The 15,594-nt window shown below is 37.7% G+C and overlaps 1 protein-coding gene across 1 annotated transcript; it reads right to left on the bottom strand.

Annotated features, from left to right (window-relative positions):
- Nucleotides 1-10,189: 10,189 nt before the first annotated feature.
- LOC306848769 (uncharacterized protein) lies at nucleotides 10,190-15,043 on the bottom strand. The gene is made up of 11 exons (XM_079383530.1): nucleotides 14,886-15,043; nucleotides 14,302-14,799; nucleotides 14,075-14,203; nucleotides 13,832-13,954; nucleotides 13,465-13,703; nucleotides 12,648-12,785; nucleotides 12,305-12,519; nucleotides 11,909-12,176; nucleotides 11,665-11,825; nucleotides 11,228-11,466; nucleotides 10,190-11,136 (listed from the first exon to the last, which is right to left on the bottom strand). Exons 1-11 carry the CDS (start codon nucleotides 14,887-14,889, stop codon nucleotides 10,871-10,873), a joined length of 2,280 nt encoding a protein of 759 aa, XP_079239656.1. The 5' UTR covers nucleotides 14,890-15,043; the 3' UTR covers nucleotides 10,190-10,870.
- Nucleotides 15,044-15,594: the final 551 nt, after the last annotated feature.

Genomic DNA, 15,594 nt, shown 5'->3' with positions numbered 1-15,594 from the left:
TAACAGGTGCACAAACCATGCACCATGAACATACGCAGGCATTTAAGGTGGAGTACATCAAAGCTGGTAGGAAAGAGCTTGATTCCACAAACTCCTGTTGAACACATTTGGGATGCCAAGACACCATCTGCCAAAATCAGACTTCACTGATGCTCTTGTGTCTAAATGCTACCTCAAATCTCTGCAGCCTTTACTGAAGAGTAAAAGCTATTATAGCAACAAAGAGAAGATCAGCTCCCACTGCAGACACTTTCAGTGGTGAGCAGGGGTCATCACAAACTGTGATGCACTGTGTGTTCTGACACCTTTCTATCATGGCCAAGTTTTTCATTCGTTTGAGCTAAAATAGCTCTTCTGTGAGATTGGACCAGACAGGTTAACTCTCCACATGCTTCAATGAGTCTTAGGTGCCCATGTTCCCCACAAGTCTTGGCTTTTTTGGGATGCTTTGACCCAGTCATCTAGCCACCACTATTTGATCCTTGTCAAAGTCACTCAGATCTTTTAGCTTCAAGAACTGTATGTTCATTCGCTGTCTAATATATCGGCAGATGCCATTGTAATGATATAAACATTTGGCCAAATAGATAACTAACTTTTAAGACCAAGGGACAACGGATAAAATTAGCCAGTTTGGCTAGATCTGACACATTTTATATGTTGTCGTGTATTATTAATGTGTTACAGGTCAAGGACGAGTCTGTCAGTAAAACTACTGTGCTGGTGTGAATGGATGGCTTCCAATAAGCCATTATAATGCAATAATGAGTTAGTTTAAATTTGTAGAATATGTGAATGATGTTGTGACATCTTTATTAATGTCCATAAAAGATACAGGCTGTATTTTCTGTAAAGCTTATCTACATAGATAAGCTTCATAGATGAAGAGCATAATAAGTTTATTACTAATAGCAGCTCGGAGCATAAATGTGGGGAAAGGTATATGTATTTTGTGTGAGTATTCACAAGATATTGCTTTAATTTACAACCTAATTGTCATATGAGAATATGGCTTATTGAAACATCAACATGATTAAACGTATTCTTAAACAGTCTAGAAGTGGGGCTGACCTGAGTTATAAACGCTCTGGTTTAATATATGTTGCCACTGGAAAGAAAGAAAAAAAACTGTGAAACTTTCATATATTCTAGATTCATTACATGTTAATTAAAACATTTTTTTTATTATTGTTTTCATTTTGATGACAAGAGTTTAAAGCTTAAAGTCAAAAATCCAGTATCTCAAAATATTAGAATATTTCCTAAGATCAATCAAAAAAAGGATTTGCAAAACAGAAAAGTTCAAGTTCTTTAAAGTATGTTCATTTATGCACTCAATACTTGGTTGGGTCTCCTTTAGCACAAACTCCAGCATCAGTGAGGAGTGGCATGGAAGCGATCAGCCTGAAAAGAAGACTTTGGACCACTGAGCAACAATCCAGTTCTTTTTCTCCTTAGCCCAGGTAAGATGCTTCTGACGTTGTCTCTGGTTCAGAAGTGGCGTGGTAGCCCTTTTCCTGAAGACGTCTGAGCATGGTGACTCTTGATACACTGACTCCAGCTTCAGTCCACTCCTTGTGAAGCTCTCCCAACTGTTTGAATCAGCTTTGCTTGACAGTATTCTCAAGCTTGTGGTCATCCCTGTTTGTTGTTGACCTTTTCCTACTCAATTTCTTCCTTCAGTCAACTTTGCATTTAATATGCTTTGATACTTTCAGTGATGAGCTTCTGTGACATACCCTCTTTGTGGAGGGTGTCAATGTTCGTCTTCTGGATCATTGCCAAGTCAGCAGTGTTCCCCATTATTGTGGTTTCAAAGAACAAGAGATACCCAGAATTTATACTGATGGTCATTTAATGAATCTCAAATGTAAATATTCTAATATTTTGAGATACTGATTTTTGACTTTCATCAGCTGTAAGCTCTAATCGTCAAAATTAAAACAAAAATATTTTCTTATTTTTGTAGTTTCAAACTTTTTGAACCTTGAACTTTTAGTGCAATTATGACTATCCACAATCAAACATGTGAGACTGTATGGATTTCAAGTAAGTAAACAGATTCAGAAATTAATCGCTGCATTAAATATTTCCACATCGTGGCGTAGACATGTGGGAGCGTGTTTGAATGAGGCGTTTTAGGGGGGCATGGACGAGTCTTAACTTTTATAAAGAATATCTCTTTGGGTTTGAGACTTTAGACTTTGCAACTTTAATGATCTCATCTATGCACAAACAGCTTGTAACACTCCAAAGAGAAAGGAAAACATGAAATCGCATCATATGATCCCTTAATGCCCATAAAAAATACAGGCTGTATTTTTCTGTAAAACCTATCTACATAGATAAGCTTCATAGATGAAGAGAATCAGAATCAGAATGAGCTTTATTGGCCAGGTATGTTTACACATACGAGGAATTTGTTATAGTGACAGAAGCTCCACAGTGCAACAGAAGGACAGCAACAGGACAGGACACCGATAATAAAAGAATAATATACAAATATACAAATAGGCAATGTACAAAATAGCAAAAACACAATATATAATATAGACAATTATGTGTGTACAGGTTTGATATGTGCAAATTTGAAATGAAAGAAACTGTTCCTGTGTCTGGTCGTTCTGGTGCTCAGAGCTCTGTAGCGTCGACCAGGCGGTAACAGTTCAAAGAGGGAGTGTGCTGGATGTGAGGGGTCCAGAGTGATTTTGCCAGCCCTTTTGCTCACTCTGGATGAGTACAGTTCTTGGAGAGTGGGGAGGGTTGTACCAATGATTCGCTCAGCAGTCCGGACTACACTTCGTAGTCCTCTGAGGTCCGATTTAGCTAAGCTGAACCAGACAGGTATAGAAGTGCAGAGGACAGATTCAATGATGGTGGAGTAAAACTGTTTCAGCAGCTCCTGTGGTAGGTTGAACTTCCTCAGCTGGTGAAGGAAGTACAACCTCTGCTGGGTCTTTTTCACAATGGACTCAATGTGATTGTCCCACTTCAGGTACTGAGAAATTGCGGTGCCCAGGAATCTGAATGACTCCACTGTTGTTACAGTGCCGTTCATGATGGTGAGTGGGGGGAGAGCAGAGGGTTTCTCCTGAAGTCCATGATCATCTCCACAGTTTTGAGCGTGTTGAGCTCCAGGTTGTTAAGACTGCACCAGACAGACAGCTTCTTAACCTCCTGTCTGTAAGCAGAATCATGTACAGTCATAGGTGTAGAGGGAGAAGAGCAGTGGGGCGAGTACACAGCCCTGAGGAGCTCCAGTGCTGATGATGCGGGTGCTGGATGTGTATTTTCCCAGCCTCACTAGCTGCTACCTGTCTGTCAGGAAGCTGGTGATCCACTGACAGACGGAGGTGGGGACAGAGAGCTGTGTCAGTTTATTCTGAAGGGTGACTGGGATGATGGTGTTAAAAGCAGAGCTGAAGTCTACATAATAAGTTTATTACTAACAGAAGCTCAGAGCATAAATGTGGGGAAAGATATGTATTTTGTGTGAGTATTCTGCAGTTGGATAGGACATTGCTTTATTCATTTACAACCTAATTGCCATTAGAATAATATGCCTTATTGAAACATCAACATGACTAAACTTATTCAGTCTAGAGGGTCAGTTATAAATGCTCTGGTTTAATATACAGTATGTTGCCAGGGGGGGAAATCTATTGTTTTATCTACATTAACACTTTTTGTAGATCCTTACACTTGTCAAAAATGTTGTTTATGCCCATTAAATGTGTTTCTTTCTTGTCTATTAAAATTAGGTGACTCCAGTGGTAACCTGTGAAGCTCTGGTGAACTCCATGCCCAAGAGGGTAAAGGCAGTGCTGGAAGATAATGGTGGCCACACAAAATATTGACACATTGGGCCCAATTTGAATATTTCACTTAGGCGTGTACTCAATTTTGTGGCCAGCGGTTTAGACATTAATGGCTGTGTGTTGAGCTATTTTGAGGGGACAGCAAATTTGCACTGTTATACAAGCTCACTATTTTACATTGTAGCAAAGTGTCATTTCTTCAGTGTTGTTACATGAAAAGATATAATAAAATATGTACAAAAATGTGAGGGGTGTACTCATTTCTGTTAGATACTGTATATATATATATATATATATATATGCAATTCCATGTTGTTTGTTGTTTGAAGGACACTAGATACTCCATATAAACATATTTTTAAATAGAGTAATTTTGTATTATCTATGACCTTTTTATTATGCATATAGCTATAATTGCATAAATTAAGTTGTCAGTATACCCTGTAAATAAATTCTCAGAATATTTTCTTATTTTTGGAGTTTGTTTGAACTTTGTTGAAAAAAAACTTGTTGAACCTTGAAATTTTGCAATTCAGACTTTTTGAACTTTGAACGTTTGCACTAATTATGACTGTCCACAATTAAACACGTAAGAAAGTATTTATTCAAGTGAACAGTTTTAGAAATTAATCATCTCATTCTGGGAATTGCACAGGATGCAGATCCAAATTACTGTACATTAAAGATGGATGTTTCATCCTGTTGGAAATTTACTGAAATAATTGCCTTGAAAAGTTCTGAAGTAGGCTACTGATTTCGTTGGTCATTACTAGGCATGCCCAGATCTTATAGATTCTGAATTTGCTTTCGGGAAAAAGAAATATGATTCTCTTTAAAAATGTGGTGTTTACTATATATTAATCGATTTAAATAAATTGATGTCAAAAATCCCATGACATACAGTAGTAACGAGGTAACCAGCTGGAAGTTTACAACGATATGTCACTGGCTGTGTTCGAAATGCCATACTATCATACTACTCTTACTATTTCTGCAGCATACAGTATGTATAGTATAGTATGCAGATTTTCTGTATGCATGAAATACCCAGATGACCTACTATATTTGCCAGAATCTGCTAACATAACTCAAGTATACTGAAATCAGTACAGAAGCTGTGTTCCGAATGGCATACTATCATACAACTCCTACTATACTGCAGTATGCTGTGTGTATACTGTGAATAGTAAGTGAATTTTCTGAATGCATGGAATGCCCGGATTGCCTGCTACATTTGCTGAAATTTGATGTATGCATCTGAAGACACTGCATGGGATACTGTTTCCCAGAACGCGCTCCATGTGACGTTTCTTCTTCAAACGCTTGAGTGAACTGGAGGCGGGGAACAGTAATTATAAATGTTACACTTGTATATGTGGATAGTTTATAAACTATAAACTATAGCTGTGCATCTAAAAACAATATCATTTGTAGGACATAAATTGTGCTTTAATCTCTACGGCACTTTTCAGATCAAGTCAAACGACGTCACCTTTATCTCTATAGTGCTTTATACATTGTTTCAAAGGTATTACATAATATTAATATTGCAGTAATATAATATATAAATAAAATATATAAATAAAATTAATATTTCAATAAAGCAAACAGAATTAAATTCCGCTGTCAAGCAGCTCTAAAAAGAAACAGAGTGTAATACTCTAAGGACAAATAGACCATTTTTTTAGCAGAGGCTATTTTCATTAACTCCGCCCACCAATGCCTGCCTGTGATAAACAGCACTGCAAAAGACACGGGTATTTCTATAGAATCAGTGGCACAGAGAGTAAAAGACATGAGATGTGTGCTTCTGATGTGAGCGAACCGAGTTTGATTCTGGCTTTTGTCAAACTCGTGCAACTCCTTTTCCCATCACATACCAGATCAGAAAGGCATTTATTTTCAATAAAAAATTAAGTAAATATTTGAAAAGTGGAGATTAAACGCCTCATTAATAATACAGTGTGCTTAGCTGTAGGTAGGTTTTTGTCCCAATAAAGTGGAGTTCATCAAATAAGATTTATGATCATTTACATTCAATATGCATACTGTTTTATAATGTACTACAGTACTGAAGTAAAAATATCTGTCACCTAACTACTATTTACACACCTGTTGCTAAACAAAATGCTGCAATTTTAGTGTAAACTAAATTTATCATTATTTGCACATAGTGTAAGTAGAATATATCACTTTTTCCACTTAGTGTAACTGCCAAAAATATCATTGTTCAGTTAAAGACAGCTCATTCAGTTCAGTCCATAGCCTATGTAAAGTTCTTCAATTATGAAATTAGTTCAGTTGGGCAATATTGTTTACTAGTATAAAGCCTTTTTAACAAGCCTTTGTAAAAAAGAATAGTTTGCACATTTGTTTGTAAGGTAACAACCTTCACAGCTGTGCTGAGTTAATGTTTGTGTTTGTCATGTGACAATTAAGCATACTACTCTGAAACATTTGTTGTATATTGTATGCTGTTTCACACACTATTCTTTAAAAAATAGTAGGCAGTATGCACTGTGTACTGGGCAGTAAGCAACAAGCAAGTATGCCATTTCGAACACAGCAACTCCTTAGACATTTCGAGGAAATCATGTGATAGTTTATCTAATTTATCACGTGAAGCGCTTGAAAGAGCACAAAATAGTTTGCCAACCAGCAATTTTCCCATAGCAAGAGCCAGGGGCGGCGTAAGGGTGGGGGTGGGGGGGGGGGGGGTTGGTGTTAGGACGATTCTAAGGGCTCGACGATAGTCTCTTCCTCTGCCTCCCTCTTCTTGGTCCCTGATTTACTCCGGTGGATTTGGAACAGGTCTTTAAATGTGCTTCTGGAAAGGGGCTCATGCATGTTGGTAAAGATGGGCAAAAACTCAACCCAGTGAGTTCTTACCATATCCCAGAACTGTCCATAAGCATTCAGTCTTATGGACAGAAAGTATTACTTTGATAAAAACATAGTAACTTTTATCATTTAAATGAGTGATAATCAAATCAAATTTCAGTTATATAGAAGTACCTTAGATATATGTAGTGTCGAACTGCAAAGGAGTAAATCTTTGGCACATCTTGAATGGAAAGTTCACGTCTGTATATTCCAGGGAAACCACATTCACAGATCCAGTCACCCTGCTCTGTCTGCAGCCTCTGGAGATCTGCCATCGTTTTGCATGATGAAATCTAAACGCAAAATAAAATGATTAGAGATCTTCCAGTTAAAGAAGGGCAAAGATCAATGGATTGATGAAGAAATGGATAGAAACCTTTTGTAGTTTGTCCTGAATGTCAGCATCTGGTATTAGGTGCCAGTCAAAGTCTACCAGTTGACATTCCTGGGTGCACATCAGCTGGAACAGGCAGGGGTCAAGAGACTTGAGGCCCGGCCCGCCATGAGCCACAGACCACGCAATCAGCTTCCCCGCCAACTCATACTTGTGTTCCTCCAAGGCCATCTGGTCATAGGTGAAGAGCAAGTGTCCAGGCTGCCCCTCAAAGATGCCCAGTGAGCTCTGCATCTCCATCATCAGAATTCTGAGGCAGGGGTAACGAGGAAACAGATGTCACTCAAAACTGTGACCTTATGCATGCTTCATGTTTGAGAACTGTTCTTTTACTTCTTGTAAGAGAATATTTATTCTTGTTTGTAAGAGGAATACCTGAAAAACTCTCTCCGTGGACCTCCACAGTCAAGGGCTTCCTCACCAACAAATGTCACGAGAGGGATTTTAGTCCAAGGGAAATTAGAGTTGGAAACAGAATCTTTAGCACTCTGCAGCACCTTGTTACGAGAAACCAATACTGGAACGTGCTCGCTGCCACTGAGATGCATGTGCTGGAACTCTCTGAGCAAAGAGCTAAAGTCCATGTCCTCCTGTTGAAGAGAAGGAAATTATGTTTTATGCTGTCTTTCTTAAATGTAAATTTGTGTGTATTTCTTATATACAATGTAATGCACATGTAAAATAATATATATGATTATCATAATAAATATTATTACCATTGAAGAGTTTCAGCTTGTATCTGAAAGAGAACTGCTGGTTGAATTCAGCCGGACTTCTGTTGTTCAGGAACAGGTGAAGGAGAACATGATTGTGAGAAATCATTTGCATTCACGAATGATGATAGTGAGTTTGTGGTCATCTGTGAAAACTAGTAGCCTATAGTTTAACTGTATAGTATTGTCAAGTAATTGTCAACTAGTAGGTTGATGTGCAAAAAAGTGCCTTCATTTATCTCATTGAGAACTGAATTGGCTTAGAGCTTAATCAAGTGCAGTTACTGCAGGCCAAGGACGAGTCTGTCAGTACTACTGTGGAGGCGTGAGTCAATGAATGGATGCCTTCTAATGCTTCTGTGTCATTATAATCCAATATTGTTTTCATTTCACTTCGTATGTGAATGACGTTGTGGAATATGCCTTTATTAATGCCCATAAAAGATACAGGCTGTATATTCTGTTAAGCTTATCTAGATAAGCTTCATAAATGAAGAGCATAAAGTAAATAAGTTTATTACTACAGAGGCTCAGAGCATAAATGTGGGGAAAGATATATGTATTTTATGTGAGTATTCTGCAGCTGGACAATGTTTTAATTTACAACCTAATTGCCATTAGAATAATATGCCTTATTGAAACATCAACATGACTAAACTTATTCAGTCTATCCATTTCTAGAGGGTCAGTTATAAATGCTCTGGTTTAATATATGTTGTCAGGAAAAAAAAAAATCTATTGTTTTATCTACATTAACACTTTTAAGGTTTGCATTCCAGGAAGCCATCAACCTAACACTTGTCAAAAATGTTGTTTATGCCCATTAAATGTGTTTCTTTCTTGTCATGACTATTAAAGTTAAACCTGGAATACTACAAGATACAGATGAACAGAACAAATCTTTCTTGCTTACATTATCACCCTCTGTCTTCTCATGTTATAAAAGCCTTCAATGCTTGCAGATGCATGATAACCATTAAAGAATTACACACACACATATGTATATATATATATATATATATATATATATATATATTTGCAGTTCCATGTTGTTTGTTGTTTGAAGGACACTACTCCATATAAACATATTTTTAAATAGAGTAATTTAGTTTCATCTATGACCTTTTTATTATGCATATAGGCTATAATTGCACAAATTAAGTTGTCAGTATACCCTGTAAATAAATCATCAGAATATTTTCTTATTTTTGTAGTTTCAAACTTTTTGAATCGTGAAATTTTGCAATTGAGACTTTTTGAACTTTTGCGCTAATGACTGTCCACAGTTAAACATGTAAGAAAGTATTTATTCCATGTAAGTGAACAGTTTTAGAAATGAATCATCTCTTTCTGGGAATTGCACAGGATGCGGATAGGCTACATTAAAGATGGGTGATGGGAAATTTACTGAAATAATTTGAATAGATGCCTTGAATATATTTGAAGTAGGGCTAGGCTACTGATTTCGTTGGTCATTACTAGACATGCCCAAATCTTATGGATTCTGAATTTGATTTTGGGAAATATAAATATTCTCTTTCAAAATGTGGTGTTTACTATGATAAAAATGTAGCCTATTTCTGAATTAATCTTTACTTGTTTTATGTTATATATAGCCTATATATAGCCCATATATATATATATATATATATATATATATATATATATATATATATATATATATATATCAATTTAAATCAATCGATGTGAAAAATCCCATGACATACGGTAGTAACGGGATAACAAGCTGGAAGTTTACAAGGATATGTCACTCAGACATTTCGAGGAAGTCATGTGACAGTTTATTTAATTTACTAGTTTACGTTATCACGTGAGCCGCTTGAAAGAGCAGAACATTTGCCAACCAGTAATGTTCAGGAGCTACAGTAGGGCCGGTGTTCTGACGGAACACCATACCCATCAGAATGGCATACCTTCGGTTAATGCGCATGCGCAGCAGTCTATCAAAACAGCATACCCCTTTATAAACTGAATTTTTATTAAACCAGGGGCTATCAAAACAGCATACCCCTTTATAAATAGCATTTTTATTAAACCAGGGGCTATCAAAACAGCATACCCCTTTATAAACTGTATTTTTATTCAACTCAGTGGCATACCTTCGGTTAATGCGCATGTATGCTACATCGACAGAACGCCGGCGTTACTGAGCTCAGCTGGATGTGGAGAACGAAACCATCCTCCGCGGCTCTACCATTGGACAAAACATAACGTCAACTTCGATCACGTGTGCCACGTAAACCAATCACATTACAGCCTTGACAGTCAGTCGCGGTTTGTGGATAACAGTTACCATGGAAATGAGTACATCTCAAAATTGTCCGACTTCTCTAACAAAACAGGTTGTAAACTCAATATATAGTTCACTCCAAAATAAATATTTTAATGGAAAACACGTTGAAGATTTGCAGACTATAAGCCGTTTCCGGTTTATTCAGCGTGCTGAAGCATTCTTTGATGTCTTAACTATCTTTGGTAAGAGGTTTCTCAGGTAAAACTTGTTTACAGAATAATGATTGATAGGTCTTATTCTCTTCAATCTGCAAACAGTCGTAAATGTAACACGTGACTAGAATGCAGTCAACTAAAAGTAAGTTACCTGGAACATAGAAAGTTTATTAAGGAAGGAAATTCAGGAAATTATGTTTTGATGTTTTCGGCTATTTAGCAGTTCCACTGAACATTGTTTTGTTTTAAGTTACTTGAAATATTTTATAGACCTACGATTGTATTATACCTATATTGACATTGTATGAAACCATCATTATTCCCCAAACAAACCAGAGAAACACTCAAGTTTCTTTCACAGTTTATTCAAGACATGACTGACAGTTGTATGAAAATAGTAATAAATATATAAAAAAAATTACAAATATAAAAAAATTTATCTGGCATAGAATGCAAAACATATTTATGTCAAAAATATACAGTAAGTGCATAAGTGCTTTCTTCTTAAGTGCTGAAATAAATAATGGAATAAAGCTTATATGCATAATTATTATGGATGTGACTGTGTACACTACAATAAAAAATATATAGGTTTATGTTCTCCCAAAAACAGCTGAGTCTCTGATTGCTCTCAGGAGCATCCTGTAAAGTTCCACTTCATTTTTTACAACCCTGGGCAGGAACAATCCCATCATGCATGTGTTGGCATACGGTAGACGGCATCCACGCTGCTCTGGTTGGTAGAAGTGAATGCTGGGCTTCGGGGAGAACCCAAGTGGTGGGACTTCATCCGCTCCAGTTATGAAAGCCAAAATCTCCTCAAAATGCAACTCGTTTTGTGGAGCTTTTGGTTTTTTATCTGTTGAGGGAAAATTACAAGCTCAAGTCGAAACGAATTGACAATTACAAGCACAATAATTCACAGTTCATTTAATAACTAGGAAACTTACCTTCAATCATCTTAAGTACCAGTTCCCAGTAGTGTATAGTCTCTTCCTCTGCCTCCCTCTTCTTGGTCCCTGATTTACTCCGGTGGATTTGGAACAGGTCTTTAAATGTGCTTCTGGAAAGGGGCTCATGCATGTTGGTAAAGATGGGCAAAAACTCAACCCAGTGAGTTCTTACCATATCCCAGAACTGTCCATAAGCATTCAGTCCCTTTGTGAACTGATGAATCATATTTGATGTTCTGCAAAAATTAACACAGGCTGTTAAATGTCCCATTTTTGTACTTAAGCAACACAACACATTACTAAATATTAACTCAATCAATCAGACCATCTAGCGGACCAGAGCTGTCAAATAAGTATTACTTTGATAAAAACATAGTAACTTTTATCATTTAAATGAGTGATAATCAAATCAAATTTCAGTTATATAGAAGTACCTTAGATATATGTAGTGTCGAACTGCAAAGGAGTAAATCTTTGGCACATCTTGAATGGAAATTTCACGTCTGTATATTCCAGGGAAACCACATTCACAGATCCAGTCACCCTGCTCTGTCTGCAGCCTCTGGAGATCTGCCATCGTTTTGCATGATGAAATCTAAACGCAAAATAAAATGATTAGAGATCTTCCATTTAAAGAAGGGCGAAGATCAATGGATTGATGAAGAAATGGATAGAAACCTTTTGTAGTTTGTCCTGAATGTCAGCATCTGGTATTAGGTGCCAGTCAAAGTCTACCAGTTGACATTCCTGGGTGCACATCAGCTGGAACAGGCAGGGGTCAAGAGACTTGAGTCCCGGCCCGCCATGAGCCACAGACCACGCAATCAGCTTCCCCGCCAACTCATACTTGTGTTCCTCCAAGGCCATCTGGTCATAGGTGAAGAGCAAGTGTCCAGGCTGCCCCTCAAAGATGCCCAGTGAGCTCTGCATCTCCATCATCAGAATTCTGAGGCAGGGGTAACGAGGAAACAACAGATGTCACTCAAAACTGTGACCTTATGCATGCTTCATGTTTGAGAACTGTTCTTTTACTTCTTGTAAGAGAATATTTATTCTTGTTTGTAAGAGGAATACCTGAAAAACTCTCTCCGTGGACCTCCACAGTCAAGGGCTTCCTCACCAACAAATGTCACGAGAGGGATTTTAGTCCAAGGGAAATTAGAGTTGGAAACAGAATCTTTAGCACTCTGCAGCACCTTGTTACGAGAAACCAATACTGGAACGTGCTCGCTGCCACTGAGATGCATGTGCTGGAACTCTCTGAGCAAAGAGCTAAAGTCCATGTCCTCCTGTTGAAGAGAAGGAAATTATGTTTTTCTGCAATGTCAATGTTATTTAAGGTATCCATAAATTTGTGTGCATTTCTTATGTATATAATAATCTAAAATAATATGTAAGATTATCACAAAATTATTACCATGGAAGAGTTTCGGCTTGAATCTGAAAGAGAACTGCTGGTTGAAGTCAACCGGTGCCTCTGTTGTGCAGGAACAGGTGGAGGAGAACGTGATTGTGTGAAAGCATTTGCATTCATGACTGATGTGTGCGTGATCATCTGTGAATAAGAAATAGCAAAGTTTAATTGTTTGGAATTGTCAAGTAAATGTCAACTAGCAGGGTGAGTTGCAAAAATAGTGCCTTCAAAAACAGTAGTGTTTAAAGGGATAGTTCAGCCAAAAATTTAAATTCTGTCATTAATCGTCATGTCGTTCCAAACCCGCAAGACCTTCATTATCTTCAAAACACAAATGTAGATATTTTTGATGAAATCCGAGAGCAACAGCAATACTTTTTGTGTGCAAAGAAAACACAAATAATGATTTTGTTCAACAATTTCTTTTCCATGTTCGCTGTGCGTTCAGAACAGTACCACGACGCATACGTGTTCATTCCTCTGCTAGCAAACAAGACGCAGCCAGTGCATCCAGACTCCTGCGTCAGCAGCACCACACACATGCTTTGAACATGCCTTGAACATGTTAGTTGCATTGCTGTCTATGCAGAGTCAGAAAGCTCTCAGATTTCATTAAAAATTTGTGTGCTCTTTATTTGTGTTCCGAAGATGCATGAAGGTCTCACGAGTTTGTTACAACATGAGGGTGAGTAATTAATGACATTATTTTAATTTTTGGGTGAACTATCCCTTTAAACATTCACCTTATTTTTCTGAGTGGCACTTCCACAGTATTTACGAACTGATTAAACTAAAAGTAAATAAGATTTTTCTACTATACCTCATTCAGAACAATGTCTGTCTGAGGAACTATATAAAGTATGTTGTCAGCCAGCTCCTTTTTTAGTTTCTTCAGAGTGTTTGCATGTAATCTGTAAAGTCGTCCATGCTTTTCAGCCTTCGCAAAATAGAAACCAATCACATCCAGGTTGACCAAAGGATATCTGGAGCAAATGAACTGATTCAGCTCTTGCCAAGTCCATTGTAGATCTACTCCTCTTTCCTCCTCAACAGGTACGCCTAGAATGCAAACAGAGAAAACATAAGATTCCCAACTGGTGTTCATTTTAGCATATAATTTACGGGTACTATAGAGAACTGTAAATGTTGGGGATGTATTTCAAGCTGAAAGGATCCAGATAATGTACCTAAACCAGCTCTTGTGAGTTCTGAGCATTCTCGGGGGCTTGGGATGGCCGTCTGGTTGGCATACTGTACAAGGAAGAGACTCGCTTTCCAGTAAGATGATGTTTTCTGGACCTTTCTGGTTTCTAAGTATAATGAAATCAAGGTCAATGATATCTGTACACTGGGTACTAAAACTGTAAAGGTGAATGTTGTTTGCTGGATGATTCATGTTTGATTTCAGCATCTTAAGAAAACATTATCACCTGTTTTATGGTTATAGCTATGCTCTTCCTCTGAAGTTTGTCGCTCAACTGCTCTCGCTAGCCAGTTGATACCAGATATACTGTCTATAGGACAAACCGGGCATGATGTGCGACTGCCCCTCCTTGAACCTACAGCACATTCAACATTTTTACAAAATATTTCATATATTTAAACAGATTCAAGTAGCAGTTCTGACAATTGAAATGAGTTATTTTCTCACACTTACTCAGAAGGCGGACGGCACTTGTGCTCCCGTACAGATCAATGAAAACCCACAGCGGATTATTCAGGTTCAGTCCTTTTGCTTTGAGGTAATATTTCTCCCCACCTATCTCTTGAACAAAAACCATGCCTGCATAGTTTATCCAGAACTGGAGCTGTACACCACACCTACACAAGTCCTCAGGCACTGGCACAACACAGTATCCCCGTGTGTCCCGGAGGTCTGGTGTTGAGGCAGGTGGTAAACTGTTTCTCTGTGGGCAGTTGCTGGTGAAACCCACACGAAGAGCTCCATCCCACGACGAGGTGCGGCCCTCTATACGTATACACAGCTTTTCATCCACCTTTACAGTGCGGCTGAGAAACGCCAAACCGTTCATATAGAATGAGGTGTCTCTGGACGCGAGTTGTCCTTGTTGGCTGAGGGTCACATATTGGCCAGTCAGGTCCCCACTGAAAGTCATTGGACCCAGACATCGACTGCCACACATGCGATCGTGCTCTAAAATGATACAAATGAATCAGACAGTGAGTCTGACAAACCAATAAACCTACAGTATATAGAGACACTTTTTGTGTTATACTCACTCATTGCTGGTTTGTCTTTGCTTCATGAAATGGCCCTGATGTTCAAGATGGTAAATGCAACTAAAACCAAATTGTGTTACTCCCGCTTTTATCGTCGCTTTTATACATTTCTGAGAGCAAAGCACAAAAGCCTGTTTGACTAGTTGTCTTGGTTGAATGAAGTTAAAAGAAAAAGGGGATGAGCTTATGTGCAGGTAGAGCAGAGTGAGGCTGACTGATTTTCCATTAAACTAATTATATTACAAGTTTTTAAATTTTTTAATTGCATGGTAAGCCAGTCCTGATTCAAATGAAATGTGACTTTGTGTTCAGGGTTTTTTTTTCTAAGAAATGTGCTACCTGAGAAAGGTGGAGTATGAGAATCTCATAAAAACTTCTTGAGATCATCACAGCACATTTTACTCCCAAACGAAAAGATATTATATTTAACTTAATCTTTCAGTTTTCTGGACATTCACAAAAAAAACCCCAAAAAAAGAGTCAATAGTCAGGTGGATATAATTACACAGAAATTTGAAAGGCCACACGACATCCGTTTTAAAAAGTGTTTTCTTAGCATTTCATCATTACATCAACTACTAATGAAGTACCCCAGAAATTTTAAAATAAATATTTTAATAACTAGCTATCACATTTACATGTTTGCGGTTCTCTGATATTGGTTAATGGTCACATGACAGGCAGGTAAACAAATAAAATATTTACATTT

The sequence above is a fragment of the Barbus barbus genome, assembly GCF_936440315.1.
Source record: "Barbus barbus genome assembly, chromosome: 28".
Classification (NCBI taxonomy): domain Eukaryota; kingdom Metazoa; phylum Chordata; class Actinopteri; order Cypriniformes; family Cyprinidae; genus Barbus; species Barbus barbus.
The sequence above is the reverse complement of the archived record's forward strand: the minus strand, read 5'-3'. Positions and strand labels throughout refer to the sequence as shown.

Bases quoted from the DNA above. Each gene is read 5' to 3' on its own strand.
- LOC306848769 (XM_079383530.1), bottom strand. The intron at 14,204-14,301 runs GTAAGTGTGAGA...AATGTGCTGTAG, and splicing joins AAGTGCCGTCCGCCTTCTGA to GTTCAAGGAGGGGCAGTCGC. The intron at 13,955-14,074 runs GTGATAATGTTT...CATTATACTTAG, and splicing joins TAGCTATAACCATAAAACAG to AAACCAGAAAGGTCCAGAAA.